Source organism: Gymnoscopelus braueri, assembly GCF_963280865.1.
Source record: "Gymnoscopelus braueri genome assembly, chromosome: 23".
NCBI classification, from domain to species: Eukaryota; Metazoa; Chordata; class Actinopteri; order Myctophiformes; family Myctophidae; genus Gymnoscopelus; species Gymnoscopelus braueri.
Window position 1 is genome coordinate 12,454,459 of NC_137625.1, and position 13,550 is coordinate 12,468,008.

General features: G+C 36.0%; 1 protein-coding gene across 1 annotated transcript; it reads right to left on the reverse strand.

The window, feature by feature from the left end:
* Positions 1 to 4,738: 4,738 nt before the first annotated feature.
* Positions 4,739 to 5,284, reverse strand: LOC308079540 (signal peptidase complex catalytic subunit SEC11A-like; the record flags this gene model as incomplete). Its single annotated transcript, XM_080421089.1, has 1 exon — positions 4,739 to 5,284. The coding sequence occupies one exon, from the start codon at positions 5,282 to 5,284 to the stop codon at positions 4,739 to 4,741; it is 546 nt and encodes a 181-aa protein (XP_080277215.1).
* Between the last annotated feature and the right edge of the window lie 8,266 nt (positions 5,285 to 13,550).

The window sequence follows — 13,550 nt, forward strand, 5'->3', positions numbered from 1 at the left end:
TGTGTAACTGCCACATTCCACCTGTAGATGGTGGTAGATAACATGCAGCCAAAATGAACAGTAATTATTATTATAGAAGTAGTGTAAACATGTAACTTTCCTCTTCTACAACGGATTTGAACCTGGTTTCCTGCGCAAGTGCTGTTTTTTTTTTTTACCATTGAGCTAATAGAGCCTGCCTGCTTGCTCAGGGGATAAATTGAATCTTGACCCATCAGGTCAAAATTCATGTCAGATCCTGTGTCTAGGTGAGACATGACCTTTGACACGATCTAAATGTTTCAATTGAAGAGCAGGGAGACCAAATATAACCACCCCGATTGTATAAGTTATATTGTATTAACATACTCTACCATAGAGATTGGACAAAATTACATCAGAGTGCCGCTTTAAATTGAGTTTAAATGAGTTCTCCAACATTACATCTTCATAAGAAAGTGTTTTTCTCCTAAATCTTTTGTAATAAGCATGCAGAGTAGGTAAGAAAAAGAAAAAAAATTACTTTCTCATGAACTTTCTCTATCAGGAATGACCTTTACAATGTCTAGGAGAACTAGATATCTTCCAGAGAACATGTTATGACAAATAGAAGACCAAATGGACATATTACTAGATGAAAAAGCCTTATCAAGTATACTGCATGACAGACTGCCCTAAGAATGCCATTAACCCCGCAGTTCAGAGCAGAACGTGGGATTACTTACACACAAATGATGGGCCTTTACTATGTGAAGCAATGATGGATGACAACACCATTGTTGTTTCTCTTTCCTCTTCCTCTTAGGACATATGACCACGTGTGCCTTATGTCTTGCAAATGTCAGCTCACGACAAAAGCAGAAGCAAAGGCAGCAGACTGACCTAAATCACCCCCGCCACCAGTGGTGGAAAAAGTACTTATAGCCTATGTATAAAATCGGTCTGAAGTGGTTAATGTATGTTTCATTATATCATAATTTATATCTGAAAAGTAACTAGTAACTAAAGTTTTCAAATAATTGTAGTGGAGTAAAAGTACAAAATTTGCCTCTGAGATGTAGTGGAGTAGAAGTAAAAGTATTGGAAATTGGAAATACTCAAGTAAAGTACAAATACCTCAAAATTGTACTTAAGTACAGTACTTAGTAATGTACTTCGTTACTTTCCACCACTGCCCGCCACCCACCCAACCTACCGTGAACCCCACTGACAGCTTCTCTTCATAGGTCTGTTTCCCTAAATGTTTTGGCTCATACTGACCAACAGTGTACCAACAGTACCAACAATACCAACAATTAGTCTTCCCCTGTCATCCCCCTCCGGCCCTTAGATAAAACGTGGTTCCATTATGTCGGCCTGTGCGCTATCGTCCAAGATCACAAAGCACTGGATTGCTTTTGTCCCAGTCTTGCCCAATTGAACACTTATCTACTTGGTTGACCGGGGTACCCCAGGGATCTGTACTTGGCCCTCTCCTCTTTTCCCTCTACACCAGATCTCTTCGCTGAAAATAAGGAGGCTCACAAAGTGCTGCGAGCTTGTAGATCTGCTTTTTTTGCTGAATGGTCGCCTATTATTATATGTCCAGAATAGGGATGCTATGGTTCATGTGGTTAAAATGCTTCGGCATTGCACATGTCCCATATTAGTCTCACATGTCAGTAAGAATATGGGTCAATGGCCTACTGCATGCTGAATGTTCTGTTGACCTTCAATTATTCCAAGTCTTTTTGCCAGACCCAGGGGGTCGGCCTACATGAGGCTTTGTCGGTCTGTCCCTCTTTTCCTCGGTTTCATCGGTTTTCCTGTCCCTCTTTTCCATTGGCCAAGCTTCGCGTGACGTAGTGCTCTGATCTTCAGATTTCAACCACTAGGGGTCTGGCAGTGCTCCGAGGAGCACTTTTCCTTTTTTTGTGAGATTAAGTTAAAGTAAATCGTGTAAAAGGCTGTTGGCCAAAACAATCCACTTGTATATAAATACATTCAAGTATAAAATGGGGTGCCGTGCCGTCTTGTGTACTTTCTGGATTTTTTCCCCCCAAGATATTTGGCCCGCTACGCAGCCCTCACATCTACAGTTTGGGCCGCTACGGTCGACCAGTTCTTAGACTAGGAGGCAATCAACGTAAACGATAGAAAAGCTTGTTACTGTGGAGTGTGATGCTCTGCTCCATCAAACTCCCTGACAAAGTGACAGAACTAAGCCTGTTGAAGAGCATCCTGTAGCCTACTTTCTTGACAAAGTCCCTTATCTCATGTAGGTTGGATGTAGCCGTTTATCAGTGTCATAACGTTCACATTTAGAATAATATGCAATGTGAATATAAAGATTAGAATGAATTATCCTAGATGGGTAATTCAAGGTGTCTTGTTGCTTTGTATGGTTCTGTAGCGATTATACATTTTTATTGAAGGTATAAATGTGATACTTGCATCTCCTACTGCTATAATTGAAATTACCTCCAAAAGTTTGTCCGGGGTAAAAGTACGTACGATCGCTCCACTTGCCTCCAAACTTGCCACAGACTGTTGATCAGTGCTCTGGCTAATATTTAGGCTTCTTTCCCCGCTTTCAATGTACTTACATATATTGTACAATTGATATAAAACTACATTTTAACATTTTAGCCACAGCAACTTTCCTTCTTTTTGGCTGCAGCAGCTTTTTATTCGATTAGTCGATTACCATGATCAGTCATAACCTTAAGGACTTTCCAATGCAGCTACCACTGCCAAATATGGACTGTGATGGACTGTGATACGATCGGGCCTAGATGTGAGGGCCGCCGAACCTCTAGTGTTATTAATTGCTGATCAATAAAGAGATCATTACATGTGTTATTTTGCACATCCTCATACCAGTGTCGACAGGGGTCTGGGTCTGCTAATGCTGTTCCTCCACTTCTGCACTACATATCAAACACAGCAGGGGGCAGCAGCAGGTCTGCTCAGAACTCTACAGTACACACTAGATTTGTCCTGCTCCTCCTCTGTGGACCTGTCAAAGCAAACAGCAGGCGGTGGCCCTGTCTCTGACTGCCACAGACTGCAGGGCAATCTCTACTGCCCTGAGACACAGCAGCCAGGTTTCACACAGCTCATCCTAATAGACTGTGAGGTTTTGGACAGCGGGCTGGACTCTGGTCCATAGCGTTAGAAGGAGGTTAAGAACTCCTTCTAACGCTAATGGACCAGAGCTAGGCTGGACCTGTTCCTCAACAGAGTGCATCTTAGGTGAGAAAGAAGGTTAACACTTTGCTGCCTGCTGTTGCTTTTTCCTAACTGGTGTTACTGTGATCCCTTGTCATAACTGTTCACAAAATGATTACAATCTAGGACGAAGCTGGTTAACAAACTCATTCATCTCAAAGTGTTCTGCTCGTTGTTCTGAATTTCCTCTCCAGATCCAGCAAATCCCTCCTGATCACTGGGTGCAGAGCTGGACCTCAGTGAGATCAGACTGGATCGGATGGCCTGTAGATGTTTGGCCCTGGTTCTGAAACACTCTGAAGGATCGACAGAACTGGACCTCAGTCACTGTCACCTCACTGACCAGCTACCAGAGTTTCTGATCCCCTGTGTAGTTAAGGTGTGTCTCATTGGAATGAGGAATACCCATACTTCCCACTTTGTTGGACTATCCAGCACAAGATGACTGGTAGTAAACACATTTGTCTTCCTTATGCACCCATGGGTGTGCCCAGCTGTACAGAATAAGTCTGACTGCACCACTAATATCACCACAACATATTTCTCATCTCAGAGTCATACTACTGATGACACTGACTTCTGAATAAGGAAGACGTTTTGTTTGTGTGAAAGGAGAGCTTAGTTAAGACAATAAGACATTTATTCTGTGTTGTGGTGGTCAAATCATTCCAGGAAGCAGGACTTTTACTTTGTGTTGTTCATCCTGGTTGATAGGGCAAGCTACAGGGTCATTCCTGACCGCTGTATAGACCAGACTCTAAAGTCGCTGAGAAGCTGGTCTTCCACACATTGGCCATAAGCACTTCATGCTTTCCTCACTTTATGATCTTGCTCTGTCGAGTTGACCCACAAGCCTATGATAATGGGTATTGACTGCACGACTATGGGTACAACAGGTATTGCATAACCGAGGGGCATCGCCCTAGTGTAAAAAAAAAAGTCATTAAGAATGCCCTATTCGCATTCTGAGGAAAAGTACAAATAGATTGACTTTCAATCTAGCCCCTAGTTCCCTCACAAAAAATAAATGTAAAGCCCAAACAATGATACTTTGATATAGATCTCTACATACTGTAACATATCACTTTTAACCACTTAAGCCCCAAAGGAAACAAGACCGCAAGGACTTTTTTTGTGTTATGCTTTTAGACAAAGTGTTTGACTGTACTTTTGCTGTTTTTACATTTCTGTCTAATAAGAATATTCAATCAATCAATCAATCGGTGCACTTGTGGCCCCATGACAGGACCCCTTGGCCCCTGGGGGGGGTCTGCCTTGACTATTGTCAAGGCAGACCCCTGAACAGTGTGCCACCTGGGGGGGTCCCTGGCTATTCTCATGGCGGTACCCAAAACAGGGTTTGTGCCAAGTCTGGTGCAGATCGGAGCAATGGTGCGCCTCGCAAGTCCGACCCACCCTAGGCAATTGTAATATAAGGATTCCAGGGTGAAAGTAAGTAGGTTAAAGGCATGGACATTTCCTGGACATCACTGATCATTCACCATGTGTCCTGACTTGAGTGAGGTACCAAGTCACCAAGTCACACAGGCTAGTCCCGGTGGACCAATACATAAAGACCCACCATAAAAAGAACAGTGTAACAGCATTTGGGGTAGTCATGTTTTTTAAAAGTAAACATTCCAATGTATGGCACAAATCCCCGGACTCTCCCCATCACGTCTTTTTTCTCCAGCCAGAGTTGCCCTGGTTTGTACAGTCCTAGGTCATCCACTGAATTGTTGTCCCCTTTGGTCAACAATTTAATGTCTCCATTTTCCTTTTCGTGAACCTTAACCACTCTGTGTACTATGGGGATGTCCTTGCCTTCTATCCTGAAGATGACAATCTCTCCTACTCTGATGGGGTCCTCTACCCTGTTGGTCAGAAACAGGACGTCTCCTGCGTGGAAAGCTGGCTCCATGCTCCCACTGATAACGACGACCGCAGGGCTCTCACTGCCCGTCACAAGCACCAGTCCCTTCCAGAACATCATCACTGAAAACACCGTCAGACCTAAGTTCATCAACTGGTTATAGAGCTGCCGCTTATTCATGCGACGCACATCGCCAAGAAAAGAGCCAAGAAAAGACAACATTGTGATGACTGCTCGTAATAGAACTCTGGAGAATAACCTGGAAAGGCGTTCTTTTGGGTGTGTTGAGCCTGCACAAGCTTATATTGGCGGTGTGACATCAGAGTTTGTTCTGACCTGGCATTGTGATTGGCTGAAGGGCATTGTCGATGTTTCCAAATATAGAAATATAGAACTCAAAGCACATACGTACTTACTTACCTTACCTGTATCCTAGCAACGGCTGCTGCCTACGATTAGTGAGACTAGTTCAACTAATTCTACAGTTCAAATCAGAATACAAAACAAAAAATATTTTCATTGGCTGGTTTCTCTCTGAACCTTGTTCTTGCGCGCTATTTATTCTTGTATCATGGCTAAGTAGGTGGAGTTGCTAGTGGAAGGCATGCACCTTGATATAGTTATCCATTATACAGTATGGTAGGCTCTTTCCCACAGTGATGCAACAAGTTGTGTGCCCTGTTAATTGTGTGTGCTTGTTCAATCCGCCAGGCCGGACTGCCGAAGGGCAGACGATGGCCGAAGGCAGGAGACTATGTTTTCCCTGTCCGTCTGTGAACAATTCATCTTCGGCACCGTTGGACCGATCAGCGTGAAACTTTGCACACACACCCCATGGAGGACAAGGAAGAACCTCTGTCCCAACATTTTCACATAGGCCTGTTTTAGCGCCACCAACATTTTGCATACTTTTTTATATTACTCCTACAGATTTGTGGGAGTAGCTCATTTTGCACAAAATGTCACAAATCATGAACGTCTGATTGCCGTGAAACTTTGCACGCATATTTCCACTATAGGCCATCGTGTATTTTTTTAAGTCGCTTATTTGGGCTTGCTTCCTAATGTTTTTTAAACCAAGTGGTTCCCACATTTCTTTCATGTGAAGGACCCCCAGATTAATGAAAGAAGCAGCAGAAAAGGGCAATGGCGCCGTCAGGGAAAATACTATTGGGATGGTTGTATTTTGTCTCCCTGCTCTTCTACTGACACAAAGGTGTCAAAGGTCATGTCTCACCTAGCAAAGCAAAGCAAAGCAAAGCAAAGCAAAGCAAAGCAAAGCAAAGCAAAGCAAAGCAAAGCAAAGCAAGCAAAGCAAAGTTAGACACAGGATCTGAAACGAATTTTGACCTGATGGTCAAGATTAAATTTATCCCCTGAGCAAGCTGGCATGCAGGCTCTATTAGCTCAATGGTAAAATGTCAGCACTTGCGCAGGAAACCAGGTTCAAATCCAAGGTAGAAATGGAAAGCTACATAGTGCTGCTTTGAGTTTCCTATCAATTAGATTTTCCATCATCATCGTTGTCTGTCACCACCGTTGCCTTGATGACAATCATTATGTACACATGCACTGCAAACGCTAATGATCCTAAAAAGGACATGAACACATCTGCACATGATGTTAAATGTTCTAAACATCATGTGCATACCTACTACTACACACACTATCTGTAGGCCTACATATCTTTGATTATTTGACTTGATGTGTTCTTTTTTGTTTTTGCTACTTACCTCTACTGCTCTAGCTACCCTATACCTTTCTATAACAAAAAACTATGATTATTATGGTTCTGATTAATAATTCCATTGATCTTGTCTTTATAGTTCAACCCAAAGTGTAAATGCAAGGCTACACTGAATATAATATTTTAATTAAAAACATATGAATAGATGGGTAGTGTGCGAGAGAGAGAGAGAGAGAGAGAGAGAGAGAGAGAGAGAGAGAGAGAGAGAGAGAGTGTGGCCTCTTATTCAATAAGATTATCAAATAATGTTTCATATGAATTGCTCCCCTGTTAAACATTAACTAGCTCATTAAATCACTGCTAGCTATTTGACACCAGTGTAGAATTAATACCATCCATTAGGAATAGGGGTGAACACGCCTGTAAATTGAACAAACCGAAAGACAAGCCAAGTCAACCTCAATGACTCTGAAGTGGAAGTGCTAAAATCACACAGTCAGAAGAGTAGTGTCCTTAATGCACTACCTATTTGTAACTTACTTGCTTGCTTGTCCATCGAATCCGATGAAAACTTGTGAAATGGGACATTCTGCATGAGTACTTTTACTTTTGGTACTTACATTTTGATACCAATACTTTTGTACTTCTACTCAAGTAAATCTGGAATTCCGGACTTTTACTTAACAGAGTATTTCTACAGTGCAGTGTCGATTTTACTTAGGTAAAACATTTGAGTACTAGCTCCATTGGTGAGATGTTTGGTGGCTGAATAGCCCTATCCTGGACCTACAAGTCCTATTGCAGGTGGGACATGTAAATGTAGCGGTAGTGTTTGTGGCAACCGTGGGTGTGTTCCTCCTGAGTCTCCTCTCCTGTCTCCTGACTCCATACGGGTCCCATCCATGAACAGCTGACGCCATGTAAGGTCCAGATACTGTTCACGGTGGTCACCATGCGCAAGGACATTTTTAAGTGCCATAGGCAAGGCAAGGTAATTTTTATTTCACCACGATGTATTGGGACAAATGACGAATGTACTCGTCAATGGCAGTCAATGAGTTAACAGGTAGCAAAGGTCAACCCGAGAGGAAGTGACATCAAGTGTGATAGAACACTGAGGAAAAGGAAAATAAATAAACAAATAAATGTGTGCGTGCGTGCGTGTGCGTGCGTGCGTGTGTGTGTGTGTGTGTGTGTGTGTGTGTGTGTGTGTGTGTGTGTGTGTGTGTGTGTGTGTGTGTGTGTGTGTGTGTGTGTGTGTGTGTGTGTGTGTGTGGTAGTCCAAGCAAGCGGGAGGCTTTGATGTCCCCATACAAACCAAGTGTCTGCTCACAGCTGATAACAACAACAAACAAAATTGCGAAGTACCCCGCACTCCTTTTTTCAATCTGACTGGTTTTCCAATAATACTGTAACACACATATATATATATATATATATATATATATATATATATATATATATATATATATATATATATATACATATATATATATATATACATATATATATATATATATATATATATATATATATATATATATATATATATATATATATATATATATATATATATATATAATGCAATTCATAAGATTACAATTTCAACCTCTGCGCTTAGTGTTTTGCACTGAGGTTATAGACCTTCAAGAAATGTATCCAAGCAATTGAGGAAAACTGTAAGACAATCTGACTTTGTACTGTAGCAGCTACTAAATAAGAATTATTTCCAAAGTGTTTTTCTCCATGGACTGAAGTAGTTGCAATAACAAACAAAAGTTGCATCTTTACTACAGCTTGAATAATTCAATACATTCCTCCTGTGTTTATGTAATGTAAAAGTTGCGCTTGATAAATTCATTTAATTCCCCCATGCATAACAGAGAGGGGATTGTAAATATTCATAATGCATAAATCTCCATCAAAAATACATATCCCGAGGCAACCAGAGGGTTTTGGTCATATTTGTCTGAGGTGAAATGATCACTCAGAGCTCAATGCTATATCAACACCTATCTGGGTTTATTTAATTACCTTTTATGGCTGTCATGTAATCAGCCAGTGAATCATTCACCTAAGTCAAGCCCTAATAATCAATTTACAATGACAATTTACTAGGCATTTAGCCAATCAGTACTGTATTGTTGCTGTCAGGCAGAAACCTTGTATCTCATGTTTTTATATAATGCTCTATGGACCCCCTGAGTGTCCGAAAAAAAGTTTGAATTGAATATCTTTTTCCATAAATGAATGCCTTATTTTATACTTTGTCGCATATGTCATGCAAAAGTACTAGAAAACAGCTGATCTTCAAGCTCACAATGCGTGTGTTCTTTTGTTCATATTTACCATGCAGGACAAATGTGCCTTACCGACCATTGCCTTGATATTTTAACAATCCATGTATTATGTAGCTATTGTGTAATACAGTATGTTCTATTTTCCCACAAATTGCCTTTGGTAAATTGTTCCTTTTTAAGGGGAGTTGGTCATATTACACCGTGTTGAACATTCTAAGGTTCAGGGGTTCCTCCTGCCCCCTCCACAAGCGGGAGGTGGCGTAATCAGGCATATTATTAATTCCACTTACTACTGTACATAATGTTTTAGGATGTACTTGTCATTTGGAGAGCCATTGAGATGTGTAAATGAACTTGCAAATTAATCTAGTTGAATGATTCCCTTGCATCAAGGTCACTATGTATGTTACCCTTACATACATACAGATACAGTATAGGCTAGGTCTGAATCAGTATCATGGTCAGTATCATGGTCAGTATCATGTCAGTATCATCAGTGGTGGAAAAAGTACTCAAATTCTCTACTTAAGTAAAAGTACCAATACTGCAATATAAAAATACTAAACTGTGTCAGTGCCAGTTACAAGTAAAAGTCCAGAATTCAAAATTTACTTGAGTAAAAGTACAAAGGTATTGGCATCAAAATGTACTTAAAGTACCAAAAGTAAAAGTACTAAATATTTGAAGTTAAAGTGGTTAACGTGTGTTTCATTATATCATAACCCAAGTGAAAAAAATATATACTAAATATATTTTTCAGAAGTATACTTAATATACTATTTTTGTACTTTTTATAAATTACATTTAAATTGTCTTATTTTGGAAAGACTTAAGTAGTACTTAGTATATTAAAAGTTGAACTAAATATATGCTAAAACATATCTTTAATATACTTTTATGTACTTTCCCCCCCCAAAAAAATACAATTTAATTACAAATGTACTTATCTGAAGTACAATTGCTGAAGTATACTTTCATTACATTTATAGTGCATTACAAATACATATCAAGTACTAAATAAATATATATAGAGTATATAGCAATTATACTTAAAATATACAATCAATGTATTACAAATGTACTTGGAGTATAAAATAAATGAATGTGAAGTATACTTTTAATAGTTTCAAGTATACTATCAATTTAATAATAAAGTATTTAAACTACAATCCAAATGTGCTAAAATATACTTTCAATGTAATAATAATGTATTTAAACTACAACTCAATTTAACTAAATGTACAGTTAGTTAATTTAAAATATACTATTATTACATTGAAAGTATATTTTAAGCATAATTGCTATGTACTCTATATTTATTTATTTAGTACTTGATATGTATTGGTAATACACTATAAATTGAATGATAGTACACTTTAATGACATCAGCAAAACTGTACTTCAGATACTATAAGTATATTTGTAATTAAATTGTATTTTTTTGGGAGGGGAAAGTACATAAAAGTATATTACAGATATGTTTCAGAATATCTTTAGTTCAACTTTTAATATACTAAGTACAACTTAAGTCTTTCCAAAATAACACAATTTAAATTTGGGATAATGCATTTAAACTCAAATTAACTAAAAGTACACAGTTAGTGAATGTAAAATATACTATTATTACGTCGAAAGTATATTTTAGCACATTATTGTCATAGTTTAACTACATTATTATTACATTAATAATGTACTTGAAACTTTTAAAATTATACTTAAAATTCATTGTTTTAACACTCCAAATATATTTGTAATAAATTGATAGTATACTTGAAACTATTAAAAGCATACTTAAAAGTAATTTATTGTATACTCCAATTATATTTGTAATACATTGATAGTATACTTGAAACTATTACAATTATACTTCAAATTCATTGTTTTAACACTCCAAATATATTTGTAATAAATTGATAGTATACTTGAAACTATTAAAAGCATACTTCAAATGAATTTATTGTATACTCCAATTATATTTGTAATACATTGATAGTATACTTGAAACTTTAAAAAAATATACTTCAAATTCATTGTTTTAACACTCCAAGTATATTTGTAATAAATTGATAGCATACTTGCAACTATTAAAAGCATACTTCAAATGCATGTATTTAATACTCCAATTATATGTGTAATACATTGATAGTATACTTGAAACTATTAAAATTATACTTCAAATTCATTGTTTTAACACTCCAAATATATTTGTAATAAATTGATAGTATACTTGCAACTATTAAAAGCATACTTCAAATGCATGTATTTAATGCTCCAATTATATGTGTAATACATTGATAGTATACTTGAAACTATTAAAAGCATACTTCAAATTAATTGTTTTAACACTCCAAGTATATTTGAAATAAATTGATAGTATACTTGAAACTATTAAAAACATACTTCAAATTCATTTATTTTATACTCCAAATATTTTTGTAATACATTGATAGTATATTTTAAACATAATTTCTATATACTCAGTATATAGTTATTTAGTAATCGATATGTATTGGTATTGCACTATAAATGTAATGATAGTATACTTTAATGATCATCAGCAAAAGTGTACTTGAGATACTGTAAGTATATTTGTAATTAAATTGTATTTTTTGGGGGGCAAAAGTACATAAAAGTATATTAATGATATGTTTTAGCATATCTTTAGTGCAACTTTTAGTATATTAAGTACAACTTAAATGTTTCCAAACAACATCATTTAAATTGAATTTTATAAAAAGTACAAATGAGTATATTCAATATACTTCTGAGAAATGAAATTTAATATGTTTTCAAAATTAACCTACACGAATGGAAGAGCAATGTAACGTGGAGGCTTGTGGTTTAGTTGTCTGTAAGAGCCATGACAATTCTCGGTTGGTGGAACCATCAACAACACACTCACGTTATATGCAAGGATGGGAAAAGGGGAGAGAGACTGACTAAACAAACAGACATTTACACTCATGGTTTTACTAACAAATTACATAAAATACCATAAATCACCAAATAGCACCACAACAAAACACTAAAATCAATGACCCATAGCATAACCCCACTACGCATTCCCATATTCAAATAATAACACAAATAGGAACAATAACACACATTTCCCAGCTTGCACTGGGGCGCATGCTGGGAAATGGACTTCCTCTAGCCACCATAAATGTAATGATAGTATACTTTAATGACATCAGCAAAAGTGTACTTCAGATACTGTAAGTATTGTAATTAAAGTATATATATATGTATATTTGATTAAATTAAAATGTGCTTTTCAAAAGTGTATTCATATAATGTTTAATTTTTGTTTAACTTAAGTACATTTAATGTTAAATATATTTTAAATTATTATAGTATATGTGCTTTTACAGTATATTTATAGTAGATTATCCTCAATATGCATTTATTTTAAGATATACTATAATATGCTTATTAAAAGTATACTTTTCACAAAAACTATTTAAAATATGTTCAAGTATATATTTTTGTAAGTATGTTAAAGTCTATTTTATTGAAGTTTCACTTAAGTACTACTTCCTAAAAGTACACTTTTCTTTAGTGCATTTATAGTATAAGGCTGAAAGAATATACCGAAAAAGCATTATACTTAAAGTTTGCTTTAGTATACTTTTTAAGTATACTATTTTGAATATGTTCCTGGATGCTATTAGTAATATACTTCTTAATATTATACTTGTAATATACTTGTTTTAAAGTGCATTCAATATATATTTCTACAAAGCACATTAAATACTAACATAAATTAATTTGTAATTTAGCACATTTCTTTTTAAGTTTACTAATGTGCTTTGTAGAAATATATATTAAATGCACTTTAAAACAAGTATATTACAAGTATAATGTTAAGAAGTATATTACTAATAGCATCCAGGAGTAATGTACTTCTTAATATTATACTTGTAATATACTTGTTTTAAAGTGCATTCAAAATGTATTAGCACATTAGTGAACTTGTTTTTTTAAATGCTAAATTACAAATTAATTTATGTTAGTATTTAATGTGCTTTGTATAAATATATATTGAATGCACTTTAAAACAAGTATATTACAAGTATAATGTTAAGAAGTATATTACTAATAGCATCCAGGAGTAATGTACTTCTTAATATTATACTTGTAATATACTTGTTTTAAAGTGCATTCAAAATGTATTAGCACATTAGTGAACTTGTTTTTTTAAATGCTAAATTACAAATTAATTTATGTTAGTATTTAATGTGCTTTGTATAAATATATATTGAATGCACTTTAAAACAAGTATATTACAAGTATAATGTTAAGAAGTATATTACTAATAGCATCCGAGAACATATTCATAAATAGTATACTTATAAAGTATACTAAAGCAAACTTTAAGTATAATGCCTTTTTCAGTATATTTTTTCAGCCTTATACTATAAATACACTGATGAAAATTGTACTTTTACGAAGTAGTACTTAAGTGAAACTTCAATAAAATAGGCATTAACATACTTACAAA